General features: G+C 38.2%; 4 protein-coding genes and 1 long non-coding RNA gene across 11 annotated transcripts; 3 read left to right on the plus strand and 2 right to left on the minus strand.

The window, feature by feature from the left end:
• The first annotated feature begins 1,239 nt into the window (after window positions 1-1,239).
• Window positions 1,240-3,422, plus strand: LOC111806371. Of its 2 annotated transcripts, XM_023691661.1 has the most exons (8): window positions 1,240-1,341; window positions 1,417-1,482; window positions 1,593-1,690; window positions 1,786-1,823; window positions 1,916-2,003; window positions 2,070-2,279; window positions 2,355-2,420; window positions 3,062-3,422. In XM_023691661.1, the coding sequence occupies exons 1-8, from the start codon at window positions 1,311-1,313 to the stop codon at window positions 3,236-3,238; spliced, it is 774 nt and encodes a 257-aa protein (XP_023547429.1). In that variant the 5' UTR covers window positions 1,240-1,310; the 3' UTR covers window positions 3,239-3,422. The 2 variants fall into 2 exon arrangements, with proteins under 2 accessions (XP_023547429.1, XP_023547427.1); XM_023691659.1 differs by having other exon boundaries at window positions 1,240-1,482.
• A 377-nt stretch (window positions 3,423-3,799) lies between these two features.
• On the minus strand, window positions 3,800-7,105 carry LOC111806989 (probable linoleate 9S-lipoxygenase 5). The gene is made up of 8 exons (XM_023692545.1): window positions 6,563-7,105; window positions 6,244-6,484; window positions 5,822-6,157; window positions 5,642-5,727; window positions 5,447-5,554; window positions 5,076-5,380; window positions 4,730-4,993; window positions 3,800-4,635 (listed from the first exon to the last, which is right to left on the minus strand). Exons 1-8 carry the CDS (start codon window positions 7,088-7,090, stop codon window positions 3,867-3,869), a joined length of 2,637 nt encoding a protein of 878 aa, XP_023548313.1. The 5' UTR covers window positions 7,091-7,105; the 3' UTR covers window positions 3,800-3,866.
• On the plus strand, window positions 5,789-6,833 carry LOC111806990. Its single transcript, XR_002816899.1, has 3 exons — window positions 5,789-5,899; window positions 6,256-6,314; window positions 6,455-6,833. It is a non-coding gene; the product is annotated as an uncharacterized LOC111806990 (long non-coding RNA).
• A 1,757-nt stretch (window positions 7,106-8,862) lies between the features above and the next one.
• Window positions 8,863-14,482, plus strand: LOC111807285 (vacuole membrane protein KMS1-like). Of its 2 annotated transcripts, XM_023692946.1 has the most exons (9): window positions 8,863-9,054; window positions 9,159-9,297; window positions 9,865-10,076; window positions 11,233-11,311; window positions 11,475-11,762; window positions 13,071-13,228; window positions 13,492-13,608; window positions 13,747-13,926; window positions 14,001-14,482. In XM_023692946.1, the coding sequence occupies exons 2-9, from the start codon at window positions 9,237-9,239 to the stop codon at window positions 14,172-14,174; spliced, it is 1,269 nt and encodes a 422-aa protein (XP_023548714.1). In that variant the 5' UTR covers window positions 8,863-9,054; window positions 9,159-9,236; the 3' UTR covers window positions 14,175-14,482. The 2 variants fall into 2 exon arrangements, with proteins under 2 accessions (XP_023548714.1, XP_023548712.1); XM_023692944.1 differs by having other exon boundaries at window positions 8,863-9,297.
• Window positions 14,483-20,098: 5,616 nt separating this feature from the next.
• LOC111807464 (protein TIME FOR COFFEE-like) lies at window positions 20,099-27,023 on the minus strand. Of its 5 annotated transcripts, XM_023693200.1 has the most exons (13): window positions 26,575-27,023; window positions 26,044-26,460; window positions 25,766-25,944; window positions 25,379-25,670; window positions 24,830-25,226; window positions 24,682-24,742; window positions 24,471-24,563; window positions 24,112-24,367; window positions 23,924-23,990; window positions 23,766-23,832; window positions 23,289-23,657; window positions 21,655-23,169; window positions 20,099-21,573 (listed from the first exon to the last, which is right to left on the minus strand). In XM_023693200.1, the coding sequence occupies exons 1-13, from the start codon at window positions 26,675-26,677 to the stop codon at window positions 20,710-20,712; spliced, it is 4,680 nt and encodes a 1,559-aa protein (XP_023548968.1). In that variant the 5' UTR covers window positions 26,678-27,023; the 3' UTR covers window positions 20,099-20,709. The 5 variants fall into 5 exon arrangements, with proteins under 5 accessions (XP_023548968.1, XP_023548967.1, XP_023548966.1 ...); XM_023693199.1 differs by having other exon boundaries at window positions 20,099-23,169; window positions 25,379-25,667; window positions 25,781-25,944; XM_023693198.1 differs by having other exon boundaries at window positions 20,099-23,169; window positions 25,781-25,944.
• Between the last annotated feature and the right edge of the window lie 365 nt (window positions 27,024-27,388).

Below are 27,388 nucleotides of genomic sequence, written 5' to 3' on the forward strand. Positions count from 1 at the left end.
GTAAGGTTAATAATGGGGTTACGTAACACACAAAGTCACAATCCACGTCACATCCAGAATTAATTATGGAACACTCAATTTTGTTGTTTAATTATCTAATCCAATTAATCAATTAATAATATTTTTACTTTAATAATTGCAATTATTTAGGAATACGTCACTCCCAAATAATTATATAATAAGGTTAGTTTTTTTTTATATAAATATATATTATAAACTTAATTTCACATTATCATATAAATATCTTATAAAATTTTGTTTTTATTCGTTTATTTTTTTCCTCTTTCATCATCATTTTATATAATATTATATGATAAATACGATGTAAATAAAAATTATAAGCGCTTTACTGTAATTAATAAATAACATAAACGTGTCACGTGAGGTATCATTTTTTAGTTTCATCCAATAAAAAAAAGTTTTAAATTTATATCTAAATATGCCATTTATTAATTTATCAATTTTTTGAGATATTTATCGTGGATTAAAATATTAGAATTTTAAATATTTTAACTTTTATATTTAAAAAAAAAATCATTAATCAATAATGGTCGAAAGAATAATATATAAATATAAATTTAATTACAAATTTCTACCGTCGCTTAATTTTTAAAATGTCTAATATGTTTATTAATTGGTTAAAACTTTATAAAAAAATTTAATTTAAATTTAATAAATCAAATTTTTTTTTAAAAAATTTAAAATGTGACGGTGACCTAATTTTAGGACATTTTAAGATTTAAATAAAATTGGACAAATATATATGATTATTATTATTATTATTTAAAAATTAAATAAAATTTGATTTTGGGAAGGCAAAATCTCCCACGTGGGTGGTTGAGTTGGGTACGAAACTCCGAGTTGGACACGTGGCTCAGAACGGCGTAGGTTCGTCTCGTCCAGGCAGTCGTCAACATCAAACCGCGTGGCTGGGTCCCATTCCAACTCGGCACACCGATCCGGATAAATTAAAACCAACCCACCCTCCAACATTAAATAATCTAACCCCAACCCTAACCCTAACCTAAATCCACACCACATGCCTTAGCTCCGTACTTATTTATTTTTATTTATAATGTAAATAAATTAGTCGGGTTGTAATTATATTTTTTAACCTTGATTTTTTTATTTAAATTATAATAAAAATGAGGAGGCTGACTCAGCATGTTCACGCGCGTCGTTATCCAAGCGCGTGTACCTCGCACCTTTCCCTATATATTCCACTCGTATTCCCTCCCCTCTTCGCTCCCTCTGCTTCTCTCTTGCTTCTTCTCAACTCTGTTTTGCTCTGTTTTGCTCTGTTTTCAGCCATGGCTTCTTCTTTGGATTGCCTCCTTTTCGGTAGCTTGTTCTTGTTCTTCTTGTTGTTGTTCTTCCTCCAAGATTTTAGGATTCTTACTATGTTTTTTCATACAGATTTGGATGACACTCTGTACCCTTTCAGCACTGGAATTGCAGCTGCTTGCAAGAAAAACATCGAAGGTTTCTGAAAAATGTTTTGTTTTTTCATGTTCTTGTTGGGTTTTAAGGTTTAACACTGATTTTGTCCAAATAACGATTAAGATTTTGACTGGCGGCGTTGATTATGACAGATTTTCTCATCGAGAAATTTGGATTCCCGAAAACCCAAGCTCCGATTCTCCGGACAGAGCTTTTTAAAACATACGGCAGCACTCTGGCTGGTTTGCGAGTAATTTCTCGATCATTAATGAATTAAAAAAAAAAAAAAACATGCTCTGTTCTAAACTATACGCTAATTCTTTTGGGTGATTTGATTATGTGCAGGCATTGGGCTATGACATTCATGCCGATGATTACCATGAGTAAGAGAATAAAAAACAAAAACCCACTTGTTTGGATTAAGACAAACAATGATCGTTTAATTTAATGTCTGGTTTGGTGTTTTGGGTTTCAGTTTCGTGCACGGGAGGCTGCCGTACGACCGGATCAAACAGGACTTTCAGCTCCGGCGTCTCTTACTGACTATTCCGCAAAGAAAAATCGTAAGTTTGACTTTTCTGATGAAACTTTTATAATTTAAAATTGATAAATCTCTGTTTGATCCATAGATATTCACGAATTCCGACATGAAGCATGCGACCGAAGTTCTCGGTCGATTGGGCTTAGAGGGTTGTTTCGAGAAGATCATATGTTTCGAGACGATGAATCCAAATCTTCCGACGGCGACTCGGCCGAACGAGTTCCCGGTCGTTCTCAAGCCGTCGATGGACGCCATGAGAATCGCTCTAGACGCCGCCGACATTGACCCCCGTCGTACGGTACGCCCGCCGTCGTAAAACGAAATTTCCTTTAAACTCAACCATTTATTGATTTGTTTTGTTCGTTGTTCGCAGCTGTTCCTCGACGACAGCCTCCGCAACATCGCCGCCGGAAAAGCCATCGGCCTCCGTACCGTTCTGGTAAGAAATTTCCCCCTTCCCCTATTTTAAAACGTGTTAATTTCCTATTTTTGTAACTACCACAATTATTTTCATATCTACTTTTCAAATATTTATTTTTAAAATTAATTACATTTAATCCTCTCCACGTCCAAAACCTGGATTGATATCTAAAATCGCTAGTTGGGTCGATTCAATTTTCAAAGAAACGTGGGAGTCTTTCAGGTAGACGAGCGTTCAAACTACTTTAATATAATTTCAAGCTCATATTTAAAGACGGGTCGAATAAATAAAAATTATTATTTTTAAATTAAATAATTATTACTATGATAATATTATAAGTGATCAAGAAGTTGTCCAAAAGCTTCTCTTACTTTATTTAGTGTGTAGTGGAGAATGAATTTATTCTAATTATTGGGAGAGAAAAAATATAATCATTACACGTGGCGTCTTCTGATTTGTCCAAAAAGTACTCCGCCAAATGGGTGGGAACGTGGAATCGTCATCTTATCCATGTTCGATGTCACTCAGATAGTGGAGCCACGTCATCAATATCCACTATTAAAAGAAATAAAAATCAAATGTAAATTACAAAATTACCCTTGTGATAAATTTATTACAATATAAGTTAATTTTAATTTTTTTTTTGGGGTTAAATGAAGGTGGGAAAATCATCGAAGAGTAAGGAGGCGGATTATGCGATGGAGGCGGTGCTTAATTTGGCACAAGTAGTTCCAGAGATACGGGTAGCTATAGAATCAAACAGTGGCAATGAAATGATCAATCGGAGTCGGAGCGAAGTTGATTTGGTTCTCATGGCAACAACTGTCGGTGCTTAGGATTATGTAGATGATATTACGCAATAATAATGGTGTTAGGTGGGACCCCGTTTTGTACATAGGTGGCCCTTTCTAATTAAGTGCATCTCGATAGTCTTGTAAGCTATCAAGCGCCCTAAAACTATTCCTCGTTGTAATAGTTAGGTATATTAATAAATAAATGAAAATGTACTTTTCTTAAAAACGTGCTATTGTTTTAGTTGTTTCAAGTAATATTAAGATGACTGTAAAAAATAAAGATGTCTATTATATTTGAACATTTTCTCTAAATAATATATTTTTTTTAAATCGGGTATAAGAAAAGAACCATAGAGAGCTTTCTCCCCGTTAACTAAACGGATTAGGGGACATGATTATATTCCTCGTTATATATATATATAGAAAAATACGTCTTATCCGACAAATTTCTATTGATAATTCAGCTCAAATTCCATTAAAAATAAATGGAGAATTTCGTGAGGATAAATATTGAAATAAGAGACGGGATACTCCAATTCCATTGAAAAGAATTGAAAATTTTTAAAAAATATATTATTTATGTAATATATCTTAGATATTATATATTAATATTTTTCGTATATTTTATTTTATTTTTAATATTTAATTAGTTTAATTAAGGAAGGATGTTTCATATGGAAACGCTATTTGGGATCCCTCTGGCATTGAGGCCTTCTTCCTCGTAGAAATTCGAGGTATTTGGGAACAGAAATGTGTACGGCAAATTCACCGGCCCAACTCGATTCCTCCATTTCTCATCCTTGTTCATCATCATAATCTTCTCTTCAATCTCCCGCAGCCGATCCCCAAATCTCTCAAACGCCGCCGCTGCTTCTTCATCGGATGTCCAATCCGGCGTATCTCTCTGCCCTAGATAAATCTCGTCCACCGAATGTCGAGATAAACTCTCAATCAGCGACACGCCGAGGAGTGTTTGTAGCTGCGCTGTTATCGTCTTCAAGTAAGCTAAATCCGGGTCCGTCTCCAGTTCTTTGAACTCCGGCGTTCCTGGTTCCGGCATGAACCGTCGGCTTACTGTTGGCCGGTTCGGGAGGTACCCGGCGTAGGAGTATTGCCCGAAGTTCACTGCGGCGTGTAGGGCTGATGCGATCCAAATTATGATGGTGCATGATTTGATTAGGTCTTCTCTTGTGTCCATTTTCGGCCACCATGGTTCGTCTTTCAAATCCCCATGCCCGACATTACGAAGCTCTGTCCACCATGATTGAACTTCTGTGTCTTCTTGAACCATTTCATCTGATTCGTAGTATAAAGAACAATATTCTATAACCCATTTCTCAATTGCAGACCAGATCTCGAGCCCATCGACGGCATAAGGATAATCCTCTATCAGAAGCTTGAGGCCATGGGGGCTACTTGGATCAGGAATCGCCACTCCTCTGCAAATGGGGTATGAGAATTTAATTTTCTAGTCATGTTTATGAAATTTAGGATTATAGGAAATTGATTTTGGCTGAAATGAACACAACCCACCTCTTGATTAGATCTGTTGGGAGTGCATGATCTGTGAAAACCCAGTTTTTATAAAGAACTGCTGACATTTCCATGGCATATTTTCCTGGGAATACAGTGCTTTCGAGAATTCCACCAGCATTTATGAGAATTTGCCTAGCCATGGCGTTAATGTTCATTGTGTCCCTGAAATGTGGGTGAAGAAGCTTGTAGATTGGGTGCATAACACTTAGTTGTCTATTTGTTGCAATGATGAATGGCTCTATCACGGCATGAGTGTTCAGCCTGTAAATGGAGTAAATTAGTCGAGGAAGATAATCAATCCTGTATGTTGTTTTGATTGTTCTAGGATTTTATGATACAATACCAATGGCTGATCAACTGGTGATAACCAGAATCGTTCACGGCGACATAAGCTTTAGCCAACTGCCAAACCGATCCCTCGACACCGCTTTCTGCAGGAGTGAAAACTTTGCTCACAGCTCCATGATGATTACCTTGTGGGTGTGGCAGGCTTAGTTCAATAGCTAACGGCTTCAAGATGCCATTGTCCTGCAGAAGGAGGAGCGTTCGGGTAGCGTATGTCTTTGTGGATGTTGAGTTTATTCTACTGATGTATGGCATCAGTGAATCATGATGATCCAGAATGAAAAGCTTGTTCATATCCAAAGCCTGATCATCAAGAAACATAAGATCAAGATATGCAGTTTAAGGAGATGAATGAAGTATATGCAATACCTGATGAACAGTGAGCCCATTCATGTGGTCTGCTATGTGTTCTTCTGTAATCGAACTACTCTGCTTCCCATATGTTTTAGAATCCAACTTGCTGACTGGAGGGAACTCCTAGAGAGCAACATTTAAAGTGAATTATGGATGAAATGAACCTCGGGAATCTAGTAAACGATGTTATGGATATGAAGCGTGTCGTACTTCAAGTCGACGAATGACGACCGGGTTAACTCCAGCAAGCATTTCTCGACCGAACTCCTCGTCTGTCCTCCAAGCTGTTTTGCTCTCTGGAATTATTAATTTAGCATTCCATTAGAGCATTTTGAAAGCTCGACGCCATAGGGTTCGATCTGAGTGAGAGCGTAGATTATATTTGCATACCTTTGATCACATCAGGCACGGGAAACTTCAGAAATTGTCGGCCATCGGAACGCATCAGCTCCTTAAACAGCTGCCAAGGTACCAGTTCCCTAACGCTGCCTAGTATTTCATTTGGTAGGGTCATTCCTCCTTCATAAAGATTCATAACATCTTGAAAGGAATCAAACTCATTAACATTTTTGTCACATAAAGATTTGATCTCTGGGAGCAATGCCTGAACAATGGACTTCAAACCATAAGCTAGAAAATCCGAGAATTTCAGGTTCCGAAACTGCTCGTCTCTCGGCACGTAAACGTCTAAACTCAACAGAGGCAACCTACATTCATAGCATGGATCTGTAAAACACAACCAAGTCAATGATTAGTTACAAGTGTACTAGCAACCCACATGATAGAATTGATTGAAAGTTCATAATCTGAACCTGTTTTTGCAGGTTTTCGACCGGTTCGTCCTCTTCGAGGATAAGGAAACTCGCTCGAGCCACCAAGAACGGTACGTACATACTTCTTTCCCGAGTCTGGCATTCCAAGATCATTGTAGTAAGCATAGTCATAAACTCTGTCCCACTCCTTAAGCTCTCCAACGCCATTCCCACGGAGATTAACAAGCTCTTCTTCTCTGTATTTCCGCAGTGGCTCAGGCGTTTCACTTGGAAGGTAACTCTAACAAAATCATTTCATGGGTTTAGAATCAAAATTTTGTGAACCCAAAATGAAGAATCTAAGCAGACCAAATGTTACCTTGTTGGAGAAAAAGACACGGTCGTAAGTGTAGCGATGAACAGGGTAAACCCAAGAATTGCAGACGAAATGAACAGAGCCGCCATGGCCGGGAACATCCTGCAAAGTCACTGTCTTCAAGTAAAACTGGCTCCGATGATTGTTTCTAATGATGAAAGCTTCCGGTACTCCCATACTCTCCTCCCATTCAAAGAAAACTCTCAACTCAATCTCCTCCGCCGTTAACGACGGCGTCACCGTCGTTGTCCACTTCTCCAGTTTCCCCACTCCTAATCTTTCTCCTGAATCAGGCGGATTCGAGCTGATGAGCTGAATGGAAACGCCATTTCCAAAGAAATCATGAACTCGATCGAGAATCGAAGCCTTAACATCTTTGAAGTCAAGGAGGCACTTTTTCATAATCACCACTGAGCCTCTAATTCTCTTCCCTCGGCCGTGGCCGCCGCCATAGCCGAACTTCATCAAGTTTCTGGAGAAAAACTCCTCCAAGAGCTTCTGAAGCATCTCCACGCCAGGACAGACACCCATTGTCAACTGAAACAGAGCAATGAAAGAAGAAGCCTGCAACAATGGGTGAGGGAGAACAACAAAATTACTGGATTGATTGGAAGCTCTCTGTTGGCTGTTGCATTGCATTTAACAGAAGTAAAACAGAGCACTAATGAATTTTCTTTAACGTGGAGATTAAGGAATGGGTTAAAGGTAAATCACATATTAGACCTTTTAATTGATAATTATTATTTTTTAAATTTTTTTAAAAAAGTTATTAAGCTTTGCCTCCATGAGAGGATAGTGTAGGATGCCCTCCTTTTCTTGTCCTTTTCTTGTCACCCCGGGAAGCATATTAAGGTTTCAAACATGTGAGGTTCCGTTGGAGAGGAGAACGAAACATAAGATAATATCATATCTGCTAATGGTTGACTTGGACTGCTACAGAATAAATTTTAGGTCTAACTTTTTAACATGTTGATTCATAATCTATTAGTAACAGAATAAATGGAGTTATAACAAATAATCTTTTTATTCTTCTTTTTCTCAACATCTTCAGTACAATTCTTTAAATGTGACGTGACGTTCGAGTGCAGGTATACGTAAAGTCTAATAGATGCAATTGATACCGATGGGATGCAACTTGTTCAGTGTATGCGTCTGTAGAGTCCAATAAAAGCAATTAACGAACCCACTCCAAAAAATGGTGCAAGGAAGGAGAGAACGAAATATAAATATATTATTTAATTATCATTCAAATTAAAGAAAATAAATGAAAGTTTATTATTTTCAAAAGTTAATATTTAAAATATTTGTTTCTAATTTAGGTGGGCCTAGGCCCAAGTGGCGATAAAGGACAATCCAATAGGGACATGCAAGATACTCTGATGCTCCTACAATCCATTTGGGCTTAGTTTTGGTCGGCCCAAAAGTTCGAGAGTTCAGAGGTTTATTTTTATTTTATTATTTTTTTGTGTTCCCATTGATGGTACCAACCCAGATTATAAGAGTAATAATGAAATAATTAGTTGGTGCTAAGTCTATTATAAATTATAATTATTTATTAATTAGCTACTTTAATGATGAAAACCTTTGTAAAAGAAGCTTGAGATTAACTCTACTTATAATTTACAACCATATAATTAATTAGCTTTTATTATTCTTATTTGAATAGTAAACATTTCGAGATAATTAATGGTTCTAAAAAATCTACCACCCGAACGATTGTACTGGTTCTAAAAAATGTTCCAACTCAATCCACGAGTAACAATTTTGTTGGATGAAGGTCCCACATCGGTTAATTTAGGGAATGATCATGGGTTTATAATCAAGTAACACTCTCTCCATTGGTACAAGGCTTTTTGGGGAAGCCCAAAGTTGACAATATCATACCATTGTCACTCTCAAAATAACACGAGTCAAAATCGACCAGTGACATGATGGAGATAAGCTTCATCATCGAGAGAATAACCCAGATCACCTTCTAAAACTCATAAATGACGGCTCGTATTTATCGGTATATAGTAAAACTCATAAATGACTGCTCGTAACTTGGGCTCATCATATTATACTTACAGGAAGGAAAAATAAGCCGTTTACTCTTTAGTAGCTACCGGTTCACTGAGTTAATTGTCCCCTTTTCTTGGTCGTATTTATCGGTATATAGTAAAAAATATTAATACAATTTTTAAAAGTTATATATATATATATTAGTTTTAACAATATTGAAATTTTATTTAAAAAAATTAAAATTTTTGTATTTTTAATTTTTTATTACACATAACGTTTTAATTACATTTACCAAGAAACAATCTGACAAACATTTTCTCAAAATTGGGGGAAAATAAATATCGATCGAGGAAAGAACCAAAGATTCGATCTTGGAGGGGCGAATGAAGACGCGATAAACTCTGCAGAGCGGATTTTCGTTCCAAAAACGCCTTTGATTTCCCTCTCTTTTCTCTCTCTCTATCCTCCCTTTGTTTTCCGATCTTCAAGAACAGGTGCTGGATTTTGAATTTTTGCTATCTGTTTTTTCCTCTCGATTCTCGTCATGATGCTTGTCGATCTCTGATCTGGATGTTACCATTTTTTTTTTTAATACAAGAGAATACGATAGCAACTAGATTTTTTTTTCTCTCCGTTTTCTCCCTTTCGATACGGTCTTCCAATTGCTGTTTGCGGAATGGGGACTGTTGAAGAAGCAGCTTCCATTGCTTCTCATGATTCTGAAGTATCCATTTCAGGCAAGTATTCCTGTCTCTCGTAATTTATCTTTTGTTCGGCCGAAGCATTGATACAAGAAAAGTTGAAGGAAATTAGGGCCTTCTTATTTGGAAGCTTGTTTTAATCATTTACTATATCATCGATAGATTTTGATGGTAAGACTCGTATCTGCAAGAAGGGTAGTTGATATTGTAATTAGAGCCTTGGGTTTTATATTGTTTAGATTGTCATTATTGTTAGCTTTTAAGAGAGAATTGAGGCTGGGGATTTGCTGAAGTGTGTTAATGAAGAGAAATGCATTTGTTAATGCGTGGTAAGGGGCTTTGATTGATTGGCTTTACTGCTTAATTGCAAACGAGCGTGGAAACATGAATATTAATTCCGGATCTATTGGAGTTTTAAAACTGAAATGCATCTGTGTCTTGCTTCTTCAGTTCCGATTTGTGTCCGAGGATTTACTGTTTTAGTTGTTGCTTTCACTTGACTTTTTATGGAACTAACGAGAATGCGTATTCTCTCGTATTCAACCTAACTTGGGATCGTTCACATTGGATTTTATTTCCTGATGAAGTTATCATAATTTGCAGAGCTACGTAGAAAGCAAAAGGAAGAACTCGAAAATTTGACATTGGTGACTCAACCATTCAAAACATTGAAGTTTTTCATTTTGGGTGTTCTTCAATATAGCAAACGCTCGATTGCATACATTTTAGCGAAAGGTGGTTGGTTTTTGCTCTTACACTTGATTATTGGGGTAGCTGGAATTTTGATTTTGACGATCGAAGGGCCACATGAGAAGGTATCTCTACTGTTTGTATTCATGTTCGCTTCAGATATTCACTTATTTCAACACTGTGTGTGTATTTATGCATCTGCACGTTTTACTTTATTTTGCATAAACCATGGTATTCTTTTCCTGCTGACATGTGGAAGCATCTTTGTGATTTTCTATTTGTATATTTGGTGATTTGATACGGTAAATTAGTATGGCAGCCTTCTGGATGTATATTCTATATTTTATCAACATTTTTCTAGGTTTACTATTTGTGGATTTAATGCCGTACCATCTCAAATGTGATAAGTTCTAAGAAAACGATTGCCTTATGATATTGTTTTATCATGGATGCCCACGAGTGATGTTCTGTAACGGCCCAAGCCCACTGCTAGCAGATATTGTCCTCTTTGGGTTTTCCCTTTCGAGCTTTCCCTCAAGGTTTTTAAAACACGTCTACTAGGGAGAGGTTTCCAACCCTTACAAAAATGCTTCGTTCCCCTCTCCAACCGATGTAGGATCTCACATGTTCTGTGAATAAAAGTCGTGTATTTAAATTCCTGCCTATTTGTGTAGGCTCTTGAGAGTTACTATATTTATAGCTTTGAAAATTCTGTCACAATGTTTATACACCACATGTATAATCGATGAGGTTGGGGCGTGCACTATTTTGTGGGGGCTTTGGGTAGAGGGAAACAACAAAATCTTTAGAAGATGTGAGAGTTCTTATGGCGGCTTTTGGTCCTTTGTTAGATTCCCTGTTTCTCTTTGGGCCTTTGTTTCGCGGCTCTTTTGTAATTATTTAGTTTGGAGCCCCTTCTTGTAGTCTGTCTCCTTTTTGTGGACCTTTCATTTTATCTGAATGAAAGTCAAGTTTCTTCATTTAAAAAAAAAAAAAAAAAAAAAAAAAAAAAAAAAAAAAAAAAAAAANAGTAGAAATGCCATATTACAGAAGAGATTGAAACTTGTAAGTATTTAGAGGAATTGTTAAGATGGTGGATAGAGAAGAGATGTAGGATGTCCTAATCAAACTGTTCTTCATAAACTACCTTGTTCCTCCTTCATATTCAGGAAGTCGATTTATTTCTGTTCTTGACATTATTGGCTTTTTGCTATTGATTTGTCCACTGCCTTCCAGTTTTGAGGCAATCATTTTATCAAATAAATTCTCTGTGTTTTGCAGCATGTTGAGGAGATTGTGAAATACTTTGACTACGGCTTGTGGTGGGTGATCCTTGGAGTTGCATCATCAATTGGTCTTGGTAATTAATGTTGTTTGGTTTAAATGATGGTTAGCAATGCTGATTATTGTTGCTTCTTTGGAAAAGGCAACATTTTTCTGTGATATTTAAATTGCATCTTTCTGTTATGATCAAGATTGTATTTAGTGTATTATTTCACTCCCTATCTTGGTAATTATTTCAGGGTCTGGTCTGCATACTTTTGTCCTTTATCTTGGGCCTCACATTGGGTTTTTCACGATAAAGGCGGTGCAGTGTGGTCGAGTGGACTTGAAGAGTGCCACTTATGACACAATACAATTGAAAAGAGGCCCATCGTGGCTCGAGAAGGATTGTTCAGAATTTGGACCTGCAGTTTTCACATCACGAGTCCCACTCAGCAGCATATTGCCAATGGTTCAGATAGAGGCAATTCTGTGGGGTATTGGGACCGCCCTAGGAGAGCTTCCTCCGTATTTTATCTCAAGGGCAGGTATGAGAAAATAAGTACTTATTGGTGTTCCTAAAAGTTATAATGTCAATTCCTCCTTAATTTCTAGTGATGTTTACATGATTCTTGATAATGGGGGTGATATCATTCATTCCTCTTGAATGATAATAGATGGTATAGAAGCACGAGTATGAAAAAATCTATTCGAACTTTGTGAACATGTTGATTACTTTAGTTGAATGTCTGTCGTGATCTGAAATGGTTCAAACTTCTTTGTTATCTTTTTCCCAATGGGAGAGACAAATTCTTGATATACCATTTAATATACGATGCCTTCAAATTTTTTAAACATATCGATTACTTTAGTTGAATGTTTACTGCGATCTTAAATATTTTGAACTTTTTTGTGATCTTTTACCAATTGGAGATGTAAAATTCTTTCTCACTACTACAGCCTTTTCGTGATATTAATAATTGGAAAGGTCTCCTCTAGTTTACGCTGGGTGGGGGATCCCTCTTCTCTTATCTAATCAATGATATGCTATCATGGGAAGAAACTATTGGGCAAGACATTTGGCTTCAAGGTCATCGTGTAGTTAGTTTTAGCTTATGATTAATTGGGTTGAGATCCCACATCAGTTGGAGAGGGGAATGAAACATTCTTTATAAGGGTGTGGAAACCTCTTTGTAGTAGATGTGTTTTAAAAACCTTGAGGGGAAGCCCGAAAGGGAAAGCCCAAAGAGGACAATGTCTACTCGCGGTGGGCTTGGATTGATACAAATGGTATCAGAGCTAGACACTGAGTGGTGTGCCAACGTGGACGCTGGATCCCCAAGGTGGATTGTAAGATCCCACATTGGTTGGAGAGGAAAGTGAAGTGTTTCTTATAAGTGTGTGGAAACCTCTCCATAGTAGACGCATTTTAAAACTGTGAGGTTGACAGCGATACATAACGGGCCAAAGCGGACAATATCTGCTAGCGGTGGGGCTTGGGCTGTTACAATTGGTATCGGAGCCAGACACCGGGCGATGTGCCAAGTAGGAGGCTGAACCCCGAAGGGGAGTGGACTTCAGGCATTGTGCCAGTGAGGACTTCTTTTTGAAACCTTTCTTTTGTCAAGATGATGATAGAGAATTATGAAAGAGCGTGTCAGGAGCTCGCTCTAGTTTTTAATTTGAACTTTGCGATCAGTGCTATGTTTTAGACCAACAATACGAGTCTGTGAACTGAAATAGTCCAATCGCAAAATAACATGTTCTAGTATGTTTATTGTTTTGCTGCTGTACTGTTCTTGGCATTGCTGCTATGCTTTTCATATCTGTTCAAATATATTTCTTCCATTATGCAGCACGCCTCTCCGGTGGCAGATCAGAAGCAATGGAAGAACTAGATGCCTCTTCGAGGGAAACTAATGGATTCATTCCAACATACTTAAATAGAGTGAAGCGATGGTTCCTTTCACACGCTCAACATTTGAATTTCCTTACTATTCTACTGCTTGCTTCGGTTAGTCAAGACTTTATTCTTTCATGTTTCTTTGCCACTGCTTGCTAGTTTCATGTGATTTTTCTCCCTTCATCTTAAGTTGTTCAAAGAAACACATTGTAAAGCAAATACATTTTGGTGGCAACCACCTTCCCACCTCGGTTATTAAACATCTTATTCGATTTTCGAGAGTTGTCTCGTGGGATAAAATTTCACGTAAGCTAGTCTTAATGCCCGGATTTGTTCAGAGAAATGTAAGTACGCTCATTTCTGCTATCTTTCAGGTTCCAAATCCTCTGTTTGACTTGGCGGGCATTATGTGTGGACAATTCGGGATTCCTTTCTGGGAATTCTTTTTCGCCACGCTCGTCGGAAAAGCAATTATCAAAACTCACATCCAGGTTTGTAAAGGTTCTTTATCTCGACTTGGTTTGCAAGAAGCTAAGTTACTATCAATCTATAAACTTCTGCACTTTCTGAACGCCACTCAATCCCTTCTACATCCTTTGAGATCTCTGTGTTTATCATGTCCTGTGCAGACCATTTTCATCATTGCCGTTTGCAACAATCAACTTCTTGATTGGATAGAAAACGAACTAATATGGATACTCAGCTTCGTGCCTGGATTTTCATCGGTCTTGCCCGAGCTCATTTCCAAGCTCAATGCAATCAAAGCTAAGTATCTGAAAGCGCCATCTCATGCGGCCACTAATGTCAAGGTAACTCTCTGAACATCCTATTGATCTGTTTGCCTGAGCTTGTCTCTGCTAAAATGGGCCATTGTCACATTCAGGCCAAATGGGATTTCTCAGTTTCATCCATCTGGAACACTATAGTATGGCTCATGATCATGAACTTCTCTGTCAAGATTATGACTTCAACTGCCCAAAGGTACTTGAAGCAACAGCAAGATGAGGAGCTGGCTGCGTTGACGAACAAAGTTCCTGCATCGGCATGCTCGAATTAACCCGGTTCTAATGTCATCTCTTTTATCACTCATATACTTTACTAAGATTTAGCATCAACTGTTTCGATTCGAGTAATCGAGGATATGTCTGGAGAGAAGAAACATTGTTTTAGAAAGCTGTTTAGAATAGGAAAGGTGCTATCCATGATATGTAGGCTCATAAACCCAGTTCTGATTGGGGGGAGGGAACCATTACTTTGGGTAATTATATTAATTTACCCACTGTTAGTTAACCATTGGAAACATTGGAAACATTGGAAACATACATCATTATTCATTCTTAATCCCAGACATATTGTGATTCATTACTGCCTAAATCGCTCATTTTTATTCTTGAAGCGTTCTAAAGCTACTTTTGGAGTAGAAGAACGATGAATGAAAAGTTCATGTGATGGAACATCATTCTTTTAGATTCATTTAAGTTTCTTGGGTCATGGTCACTGCCTAATCGCTCATTTTTATTTTTGAAGCGTTCCAAAGCTACTTTTGGAGTAGAAGAACGATGAACGAAAAGTTCATGTGATGGAACGTCGTTCTTTTAGATTCATCTAAGTATCTCGGGTCACGGTCATAGCCTAATAGCTCGTTTTTATTCTTAAAGCATTCCAAAGCTACTTTTGAAGTAGAAGAACATTGAATAAACAGTTGACATGGTGGAATGTCGTTCTTTTAGATTCATCTAAGTATCTTGGGCCATGAAGCATTCCAAAGTTACTTTTGCCATGAAGCATTCCAAAGTTACTTTTAGAGTAGAAAAACGTCGAATGGAAAGTTGACGTGATGGAACTCGTTCTTTTAGATTTATCTAAGTATCTCGGGTGACGATCACCTCAACTTTTGAGCAAAATTTGAGGAGTACATATATATATATATATATATATATATTATATAGTTTTAGCGTGATTCCAGGTGATTTCATGTGGGAGAGATGAAGAGTTGGTTCTGAAATTTGTCTTATATTATGAGTTGTATTTACCTTTTATATTTAATTATTTGGTCACCAATCATGGCCTCTCATCTGATGACCTAAACAAAGATGCTGTTTTCTGCACATAAAACAATTTAGTATAACATCTCCTAAACGGCTATCAATTAGACACGTCCTTTTTTTAAATTTTTTTTATTAAAATAATAATAATTTTCATGCGACCAATTCCAATCGACTTACTGGAGAGCCCGTTGGTGTGCAAATAGTAGGAATTGAAGCTTTAACAATTCAACCATGGATGCTTAGTGTCACGGTCATGCTTGTTTAAAGCGTATTGTCTATGGCCGCATATCGGACGCCCCGATCATGCTTGTCCATGGCCACATGCGTGTTCCAAACCCCTTTTACATGCTTTCATCTTAGATATGTGTTTACTATCTCATGTTGTGTCAATATAGGGATGTATATCCCTTCACCAAAATCATGTCCATACCTGTCAGGCTAAAATGCCCCAAAATGTACTACAGGGGATGATTAGCGGTCACTTTTTCTTACTCGGGTTATATGCTAGCAAAGCCGTCATTGTTGCCTAATCACTTTTAGCTTATAACATTACTTTTGTTCAAATTGTTTTTTTTAATGTATTTCCTCGTTAACGTTTTCTAAAGCATCTCTCTCAAATAGGACTCAAGACTCAGCATACGCAGACATTGTTTGCAAAGTCTAAATTTCTCACCGCTGATTTGTTAGTTTGGTTAGAATAAGTGTCGTACAATCATTGTTCCACTACTGCAAGATTATGATTGTGACATTTAGTGAGAATCCTCGTACGTGGCGAATAACCAAATTCCAATTGAATAAAATCTTTAGGATAAATTTTTTCGACCGATAAAAACCATATAAATATATTTTTTAAAGTAATGCTGAAATAAATTGTAATAATTATTTATTGAAAGAATAATATGAATGATTATTGAATTTGTCCAATTATCCAAAGTGGAGAGCTTTGGTGATTTCATAGTCAAGAAACACTAATAATATTAGCAACAAAATTATAAAAATCCAATGACATAATAATATCCAAATAAATAATTAATTAATTCCAACTATTTAGCTTACATCAAAATACTAATAATTATTTATCCAACTAGTTCGTCGTCAATTTGAATTTGATTCATTTAACATCTCGATTCATTTAACATCTCAAACCCACCCACCGTTAATAAATATTATCTGCTTTAGCTCGTTACGTATTACTGTCAGTCCCACGGGTATAGAACGCATCTACTAAAAAGAGGTTTTCACACCAGAAATATTTCATTTGAGATCTCACAATTTAGTTAAACCAAAAAAAACTACGAGAGCTAATATGATTTAATTATTATTTTAATTAAAAAATTTGAAATTCTAAAAATATTTTAAAAAATAAATGTTTGGTATTAAAAAAAAAAATCACTTTATAAAAGTATAATTGAAAATATGAGTAAAGCTGAAGGATATTTTAGTAAAAGTGGAAATTTCAGGATGGGTGTGGGGACCACTAAAAAGAATGGTAAGGTCAGCATCTATTTAATTTGGACCGTTGGATTGATAATTAAAAAAAAAAAATATATATATATATATATATATAAAATGAAAGTGTGCATATTTATTTATTTATTTATTTATTTTCTTATAAGATAATATAATGTACGAAAATAAAGTTAATGTTATTTGAAAATAAATAAATAAATAAATAAATAAATAAATAATATAAAGTAATGTTGAAATTGGCGTATAGTATATAGGAAGGAATAATGAGAACAAAGAACGCGGGACTTTTTGTCTTCTTTGCGGGCCCCACCCCTTCAATAATTTATTAATAAAAAAAAAACATTTCTGGAAGTAGGGCCCACTTTTCATCCCTTATATATATATATATATTATTTAAATAAATAAATAAATAAATATGTTATCCCAACATTTTGGATGGCCATTCCTAAAGTCATCTCATCTCCACCGTCCGATCTCTCTCTCTCTCTCTCTCTCTCTCATGATTGTGATAATAAAAATAGAATAATTACAAGACAATTTTCCCTCCAAAATGTCCTTTATTTTTTATAAAAATGCTTAATTAAGTAAATGTTAAATAAAATATATATATATAAAAAAAAATATTAAGGGATTAGATTCAAAATTAGGGTTTAAATATTTAAAAAGTATAATTTTTAGCATTTATAATATTATTTTAATGGAAACGTATTTGTTTTGAAAATGATAAAAAAATAATAATATTTTATTAATTAATAATATTATTATTATTTTAATTTGATAAATTAGTGAGGCTATAAATGAAGATATGGTGTGCCCACAAAAAAGTGTACATAAGTAATTAATAATGATTTTGAGGTATGACTTTTAAAATATACAACAAATCTTTTTTTTTTTTTTTTTTTTGNACTGAGCAGATATTGTTTGTTTTGGCTTATTACGTATCATTGTCAAGTTCACAGTTTTAAAATGCATCTACTAAGAACGGATTTTCATACCCTTATAAGGAACGCTTTGTTCCTCTTTTCAACTAATGGGATCTTACAATCCAACCCCTTGGAGGTCCAACGTCACGCTGACACACTGCCTAGTGTCTGGCTCTCATACCATTTGTAATAGCCCAAGCCCACTGCGAGTAGATGTTGTCCGTTTTGGCTCATTACATATCGTCGTCAGCCTTACGATTTTAAAACATGTCTATTAGGGAGAGGTTCCCACACCCTTATAAGGAATGTTTCGTTCCACTCTCCAACCGATGTGAGATCTCATGTTAATTGATTTGAAATTTGGATTCGGCACCATGACCTCGACATTCTTCCATATCTCATATGACACGGTCACGTTACCTACTTGTTTTGACTTGTTTAAAAAACTAAACACTATCCTCACAAACAAACACGAATTCTTTTAGCACGTTTTCTTAACCTTCATTCCATTCATTCACTCAAACGTGGCAGCCTACTATTGTGCTATATTAAGCATATTACGACGGTTTCGATAACATTCTTTTTTTATAGAAAAAAAAAAAGTAGAAGATGATTGTCAAAAGAATCATAAAGCTTAATTTTAAATTCTTTTTTGTTTTGTTTGTTTTAGAGTAAAGTTTCTTTAATTCACCTTTTCAACATTCTTTTATTTATTTATTATTATTTTTAGAAGTTTCTAGCCTTTATATATATATATATATATATATATATATATATATATAGACCAAAACTTTGAGTTAAAGTTAGGCAAACCTTCCAACCTAATTTTAAAATTATTACAATAAAATTTGATTTAAATAATATTTATTTATATTTATATTTTATTTTGAATACTAAATAGTTTCATAATTATTTAATTAATTTATGAATTTACTTTATATAATTATAATTATATAATGAATATACTAAAAACATTAAAAAAAAAATAGAATCCAAAAAGAAAAAAAAAAGAGAAATAAGATTGCATGCCAAATAGGTCCTACAACATCAAGATTAGAGATAAGAAAGAAAAGAATAGATTGCTTTCCATTTTGAGACATAAATGCCCCATCATTTATTATTTCACAATACTTCCATCAAACATCTACCAACTTCCCTTCTTTCAACGTTTCTTTTATAATTATATATGCTATAGAGTCTCGGTTTGAAAGGTGTTTGCATAAGAAACGTTTATTTCTGCGATATCTTAGTTCTAAATACCTATTGTGATAGATGCCTATCACGATTTTTGTGACACCCGAGTATAGGAGAGGTACATGAATAAACTGGAATGACCCTTCAGTGTATTTTGTTTGGAGCAACTCTAGCTGAGTAAGTAACGTTACATGATCATGTAGTAGGAATGTAACATACTAAATTTCTTCGTCTATATAATAATATTTAAAATGAAAGGTGAGGGTAAAAGGGTAAAAAGGGTATCTTTGGATGTCAGTAAAGATAAATTTGAGCAATGCCTAGAGAACAAAATGGTCATATTTTGGGCATTATTCTTTGAATAGATTCTCCCATGGAAATGGGTCCCTCTCCCTAACAAGGTGATAAACAATGTATCTTCCTTTTGCCTCTCCCTTTCAAGATAGGAGGGAGATCTTCAACTTTGTTGCAATCTTGAGTTATAGGTAACTATCCATGTGCGACACTAACTCACACCACCGAGTAAGTCAGTCCAACTTAAATTAGTCAGATGACGTATGCCCAAACCTCTAATAACTCCATTTTGAGAAGAAGAGGGTTCGAAAGTAATGTAATAGACTAACAAGCAAGAAAGACAACACAACTGCTTAGCTAACGTATAACTCTTGGTCGACATTTACCTCAACAACATCTAATAATAGTACATGGGTTATGAACAAAATCTTAAAAATTTGATTAAAAAATGCATTTTAAAAACTTGGAAAATATTAAATACACAAGGGAGACACGTGCAAGAGGATCTATCTTGTTAGGTTATAATAGAGGGAACATGTCAGAAACGTATGTCCTATCTCCTCGACCTTGATTGTTGTGAAAGGCCCACTTCCAGTCCTTTTCCTACTCAGCCACATCCACAGCCACCCCAGACTTTCAGTCCTAATCCGCAAATTTGGTTATAAATACAAAATGTTCTTCAAATCAAAACATTTAATTTCTTCCCACATAAAAAGGAGATACAGATAAAAGTTGTTCTAACACAGCCACGAGTGAGATATTGACAACAAAAGAGGGCCTCCCTTTTCCACAACCTTCTTTTGTCGACGACTACAATTTCTCTGCCTTTTTTGACTGTTTCCCCAACCCTCTTTTTTCCACTACCATCACAGAAAAAGATGAAATCAACAGTCCACCATACACTCCACAGATATCACCATTGTTCATCTTTCTTAAACTATCTCACAGATACAGATTAAAAGCTTCAAGAACATGAATGTGTTAGCTTTTTCTACCACTTCATCACATGGGTCAGTGAAAACAACAAGGAATTTAAAGGAGGCAAGGCGAGGTGAGGCAAGGCGAGGCAACAGGCTTTGTTTTAAATCAAAAAAAATTGAGGGCTACCCATTATATGTGCCAAACATATACAACTACACCCCCTTTTCACTGCACATAATATGTTAAAAGATACTGTTCTATGGCTCTTAAAGAGAGAATAAACCTCAAAAAAGGTAATGAAATCAAATATTTAAGGAAGAAAAAGAACCTCCACCATTACAACCCACCCGAAGGAAGGGAAGGAAATCTTGATTTTTTTTCCTCTGCGAACTGGCTGTGTTGCTGCCCCCCTTTAATCAAAGGTTCTTCTTTGGATTGATTGATTGCCTTTCCTCTCCCCCATCCAGACCAAACCACCATATAACTGAACAACCCACAGCTGAAGCACCCTCTCAAATGGAGGACAATCTTCCCACTTCCTCTCATAGCTTTCCAAAATTGTGGGTTTAAGAGTCCGACGGGCAATCAGACTGCCGCTGCTTAGCTATTTGAACTTTCATTTCTTCTCAGGCTGCCATAAGATATGCCCATTGTTACTTTCTTGGGCTTGCACCATTTGCATGTCTTCAGTCCTGATTTGAAATAATAGCTGGATGGTTGGTTAAGAACAAGGGCCATAATTCTACCCACCCGCAGGTTGTTTCTGCTCTGTTGATTTCACTTGCACTGCAGCGGTATGCACGTAAGGAAAACCTGCAGGTACAAGTTGATGAGGATTACCGGAGGACTGTGCAGCAGCAAACTGAGCAGGATGGAGAATGGCTTGTGTGGATAAGCTACCGCCTTTCATATTGTTGGCTGTGCCTGCAGCCGCAGCAGCAACGGCCTTAGCAGGATCAGTAGTGCTGTTACCTCCGTGTGTAACAGGGTGGCATAGGGATAGCATTCCATTTGAGGATGTTCCTCCTGAGCCCTGCAATTGTGATTGCTGCTCAGGACGACGCCTTGGATAATAACCGCTTGAAGGTGAAGCAGTTGGACTGCTACTTGAATGGGAAACTTGGGCCTGCATATAAGGGAAGAGCACCTGGGCTTGCTGCAATGATTGCTTCGACAAATGTTGCTGTTGCTGTTGTTGCTGTTGCTGCTGTTGCTGTTGCTGCTGTTGCTGCTGCTGCGACTGTTGGGATAATTTAGTTCCAGAACTTGAAGAGGTCATTTGATTATTGCCAAGAATTGATGTAACGTTTCGCCCACCAGCAGGAGATAACTTCTGAGGGGGCATAGATGTAGGATGCTTTGTCTGCTGTGATGATAAAGAAGATGATTGACCAACTTTGTGACTCATGGAACCCGAAGTAGCTGTCCGTGGGCTTCCACCGGCACCCTTTGAGAGTGAAGAATTAGTTGGTGAGCCAATCATTCCGGGCGATTGCGGATGATTACTGCTTGCAGGTTGCTGTCCTTGTGATTGTGCTGTAGATTTTGAGCTCGCCCCAAAAGAAATCTGAGAGTGGTTTTGCTGTGGACGCCCCTGCTGCTGCTGCTGTTGGGGAAGATTTTTGATAGATGATGTATTAGATGAAGAATGAGGGGGGGTTGGTACCTGAGATGAAGTGGTTCTTACAGAATTTTTCCACTGAGGAGATTGAGCAGGACTATTGCTGTTACTTGGGACAAGATTTTGAGAAAAAGAAGACAATGCATTAGGAAACTTCGCAGCCATCGAAGACGCAGGAGGGTGCTCGGCATAAACATTGCCATTATTTGTTGCTGATGTTTTCGTCCTCGCTACCGCAGCTGCAGCAGCTGCATATTGCTGCTGCTTTTGAAGCTGAATCATCTGTTGCTGCTGCTGCTGCTGCTGATGATGATGATTTCGCTGTAGTTGATGCTGGGAACCACACATATTTACAGTGCTCATCCCAGACGGCATAACGGAACCTGAAGCTCTAGCAGTAGAACCAAGTTTGAGAGTTCTTGCAGAGCTATCAACAGCAGCCCCAGCTGGCATTGAGGAAATTAATGTCTCAGCTAAATCAGTTCTAGAGAAGGCAATGGACTGACCAACAGTTGGAGGTGCCTTAACAGACATATTTTTTCTCTCATCCTCCCCAACCGATGAATGTGTGGTTTTTCCTTCTTCTGCTACACGATAATTCTTTTTCTGCTGAGCAACCTGAGCGGCGGCAGCGGCCATAATCTGATGATACCCTTGCCTGGTGATCTCAGGAAGACTTTGAAAAATAGGATGATTTGGTGATAAGGATGAAAGGTCAAGCCCAGGAGCATTGGGCGCCCCGTTGGGAGCAAAAGACAAAGGAATAGTTTGAGATTGTTCCAGACCTTTTGAACCCTGTGACTGTTGTTGAGGCTGCTGTTTCTTGTCAATAGGTGCCCCACCTGCGGCCACCATCGATGCAGGAGGCATCATAGCAAAATTAGGAGTATGCATTGGCATTGGAAAATTTGGACCGTAGACACTCAGATTAGCAAGATTCACTCGACTATCAGCAGTGGACGGGCTATCTTCACCGCCAATTTCAGACTCATGTTGCCTTGTTTGATGAGAGGCGTGGTTTTGCTGCTGCTGTGGGTGCTGTGATTGAGATGGTTGATTTCTGGATGCAGGAAAGCCTTGAAAGTTCCCACTGAAACTGCTCCCATGTGGCCTCTGCTGCTGATTAGACATGTTCTTCTGAGACGATGAGGAACCATTGGCAGTATTAGCATTTTGAGGTCCCTGTTGATTAGGGTGAGACTGAGGTGGCGGTTGCTGCTGAAGCTGCGAAGGATGAAGCATTTGTGAAGAATAAAACGACCCGTTGAAAAACGGCATTGAATGAGCGTGGCTTCCTCTATATGCAGGCGGCGCCCCTACATGTGCTGGAATTGGGTAAGTATATCCATTGTTCTGCAAAATGGCTAAATACTGTGGTTCATTGCCAGGCACACCCGAATAGTTGAAACTCATCGCTGCAGCGGGTGAGGTACTAACAGAGGCTGGATTTGAAGCATTTGAAGCCACACTGCCGTTGGCATTCCCACCAGGAGGAGGAGACTTCACAGAAACTGGCCGAACCGATGTGGCTACAGCTGCCTGTTGCTGCTGGCTCAGAGGCAGAATGAAAGCAGGGCCATGCTGAAATTCAACACAAGCCACCAAAAATTCAGCCTATTTAGAAATGGAGAAGAAAGAAGAAGAAAAAAAACGTACACCCCTATGCCAGCCAACAAAAGTAATTGTTGAGGTAGTTATACCAGGATATTACTAGGTGCTCCCGGCGGTAGAGCTTGCTGAAGCAAAATTTGCTTTCTCTGAGAGGCATCGACAACGTTAACAGCTTGAGAACCCCTATCCTTCCCAGCATGACCCGTAAACATTCCGAGGCTCTGTCCCTTATCCTGCATTGCATTTACCCCGCTTTTCGGAAGATTTCCTTGCAAATCTGTAGAGGGCACGATGCTGAGATTACCATGCTTGGCCCCAAACAAGGAAGCAGAACCTGCGGCTGCTGGCCAGAATGGATTCATCCTCGCAATTTGTTGATGATACAATATATTCCGAGCAATGTAGAAGTGCGTAGCACACCTCTTCGGCCGAGGTTGAGGAAAAAGGAAATTTGGCGGCTAATAACAGGCAGACAAGTATAGATTTAGGAATTGTATAGGAAGAGAACAAAATAACAGTAGAAAAAGTAGAAAGAAGAAAGTTCAGAAATATGCAGATATAACTACCTGCATGGCAGCAGCAGGCAAAGCGCTTCCATCCACAGACACAACTCCTGGTAGTGGTGCCACATATCTGCTAACAAACAACAGCGTCATTCCAATGGGAGTAGAACAAAAAAGCACCAATATATACTGGTAAGAGGATCAGATTGTGGCGAGCGTACCCCATAGGAGGCAGCCCACTTGGCCAGCCAGGTAGAGACATGGGCAAAGGAAGAGAGCCCGCTTGTACTGAACAAGAAAGTTAAAAAAAAAAAAAAAAAAAAAAAAAATTTTCAGCAACCCATTCAAACCAAAACAAGATATGGAAAAGGAGAGAATGGGCGACTGGGATTTGAAAATGGGAACCTACCGGCAGATCCAGCCTTTTCCGAGCTGGGTTGCGGCAGCTGTTTCTGCACATGCTGGTGGAGCTTGTTGGGGCCATCTCTATCAATCGTCTTAACTAAATCAAGCTGAAGGTCAAAATTCCTATCTTTGCAAGCAATGGGATTCTTTGAATCAGCTTCTTCAGCTGGTATAGCCTTCGACTCCACGTTCAGCGCCTCTTTAGCCCCCCCAAGTCTGATTGTTCCTTTGTCGTCTTCATTTATCAGAGGCTTCATTTCCTACATAAATGTAAGCCAAACTCGATTATATACAATAAATTCCAACATGGGCCATATAGCTTTAAAGCAAGTGGGGAGGAGAAGGTAGGTGTGGCCCGCTTACCGTGTCTGCATCTATGACCATAGGTTTAGCATCTACGGCCACAAAATCAATCTCACCCTCTCTTTCCGGAGAAGCTCGTAATGGTGGAGGAGCCTGTACACAACAACACAAGGACGAAAAGTCTAATTTTCATATCAAAATATTAAAAAAAAAAATTGACTGAGAGTATTAAGAAGAAGAAGAAGAAGATGATGAAGAAAATTGTGCTGACCATTAGATCTATCTTGTACTTATCATCCCGCTGGTTCTCAGCATCGAATGTTGATGAATTTCTGTACACATACCAAAAAAGGAGGAAATGAATTAATTAGGTCTGTCTTGAAGTTTAAAAAAAAAAAAAAAAAAAAAAAAATGCTTACGATTTAGTCGCTGTCATATCCTCTCGCTTATCTTCTAATCTAGGGCCATTTGATTCCTTCAGGGGAGATTGGGGTTCTTCCTTGCTAGAACCCAAATCTTTGCCGTCTGATTCTTCAGTCAATGGCTTGGAATTGGGCATGGCACTGGTTGCGTCCACCTTCATAGATTCTGGACGGGACTCCGGTAAAGCCAGAGAATTAGCAGATTCATTTGAAACTACATTTTCACCTGCAGATCCTGAAACTTTGTCCACATTTGATGAAGGGATCTCGGCGTTGGTAGGCGGCTGATCGGCCTCAGCTTTGGCTCTTGATGAAATGGGGCTATTCCGAAGGCTGAAGGTGGCGGTGTTCTCGTCGTCGTACTTCACAGGACGCGGTCTTTTCCTCTTGGGTGCTGCAAATTTCACATCGAATACATAAAAAAAAAGTGTCAGATTCTTAAAAAAAAACTTGAAAAACTGTTGTTCCTGAAAAAGGAAAAAGAGCATAATCTGACGAGTGATTTCAGAGCTCTCACCCCAAAAATAAACATAAAAAAATACCCACCTGTGGTTGATATCGGAGTGACAGAAGAACTGGAATTTTGAGGCAAAATGGAAGGGGTAGGCAAATCAGAAGAGTTGGAAATCGGCGATGAAACTCTGGATTTGGCATCAGTGGTTGATTTGGAATCGAACTTCATGGAATCAGTGGTAGAGGGTTCTTGTTTGGGAGGACCTTGAGGCTGTCTCATCATACCGTACAAGACTTCAGCAATCTCGATCTCGATCTCGTCTTGAGCCGTGGATGATGGTTTTGAGGAGGATTTGAGCGGCCGGAGTTTAGGTCCGGTTTGCTTCTACAACAGCAGACGGCTCGTCAGATACCCCTTTTTCCCCCAAAAAAAGAATCAGAAAACATATAAACGGAGTAGTAGTAAGACCAAAGACCGACCAGCTTCTTCCTCACCGGAGCATTGGAAGAAGAAGGCGAGGCTGGAGGCTGAAACGTCGCCGCCATTGCTGTAAGACTTGGCCTCACTGGCGATGTTGAAGCCTGCCGGTTAATGGCCTCTATAACCGTTCCGCCGCCCGTCGCTGCTGGCCAACATTCATGAGACCGTTTCGTCGAGGCTAAAACAAACACAAAACCAGAAAGAAAACGTCAGAATCATCAGAATCCCTCTTTTTATGAATCAGTTCAAGGAAATCCATTCCAGTCGGTTTTTGTACCTGACCGGGCTTTTCTCGGCACCGACACACCAATCATTTCATCGGCTGCTTTCCACGATGGTGCTGCTCTGAAACTCTTCGCCGGTGGAAAAGTCTTCCGATGGCTCAAGATCGCCGCCGGATTTGGCGGAAGCATTCTGACGGACGCTCCACCACCACCACCACCACCGCCGCCATCGTCGTCTTCTTCATCCTCTTCGTCATTTACACTCTCCTCAGAACTATCTTCACCTCCATCTTCCCTATTGCTACCACCATGAATCAATCTATCGGCTCTCCTCCTCTTGCTCCTACTTAGCCGATCTCTTTCACGGTCCCGATCTCTGTCTCTATCCCTATCTCGATCTCGATCTTTCTTCCCGCTACCTCGATCTCTTAATCTTACGGTATCCTGTAACTCCAACTGTCCATCATCCTCTACAGAGAAACATGAAAAACCAGTACAAATCAAAATCAAAGAAAACTGAAAAGGAATGGTAATTATGAGTAGTCATCATCATCGAAATGAATTAGATCTGAGAAAATTGAGACCTGGAGAGTCACGGAGACTACTAGTCCTGTATCTCCGTCTAGAGAGCCCGTTGGAGGCCGCCATGTTCGTCGTCGTCCTTCTAGCTTCTCTGTTCCTATCCATATCAGATACGATTCGATTCTTCGTCCCTTCCTCCAAATCAACTATACATGAGGACTAATCTCATCTCTCTCCCAAAAAAAAAAAAAAAACCCTAAACTGAAAAATCGCCGGAAAATAACACCAGAAATTGCAGAATCCCGGCTGAAAAGCGGTATAGAAATCAAAGAAGAAACATCAAAGGAAACAAGATTCCTCCACTGAAGAAGTCTATCAATCAGATGAACTGCAGAAGAAGAAAAATCGTAGCTTTTCGCTAATCTAATCCCTCGATCGATTTTATCTGGAGCTCGTTAGTTCTTCCTTCTCTCTCTATCTCTTCTCTCTCTTTTTCTCTCCCCCACCCTTCAAACTCTGTTCTCTTTCTTGCTCTTGCTCTATTTCACTTAAAAACGAAACCCACACCAAGCCCCACTGGACGGCTACGATTTAACCTACCCAAACGCCAAGGTATCCAGACCGTCCGTTCCCGACAGATCCATCGGTCACCGTTTGAGCAAAAGCCACCATGGCAAAATCCTGGACGTTGAATAGAATAGGGCAAGCGATGGGACCCTTACTTTATCATCAAACAGCCACGTGTCACAGTCTTTTCTTCCCTTCCAAGCTTCCATATTTACTCGCTACCGCTTTCCTATTTTATTCTCCTTTTTTTCAGTATCCAATTAATTATTAAAAAAATTACAAAAAGGAAAAACAATTTTAATTTGCTTT

Source organism: Cucurbita pepo, chromosome LG12 (genome assembly GCF_002806865.2).
Source record: "Cucurbita pepo subsp. pepo cultivar mu-cu-16 chromosome LG12, ASM280686v2, whole genome shotgun sequence".
Lineage (NCBI taxonomy): Eukaryota > Viridiplantae > Streptophyta > Magnoliopsida > Cucurbitales > Cucurbitaceae > Cucurbita > Cucurbita pepo.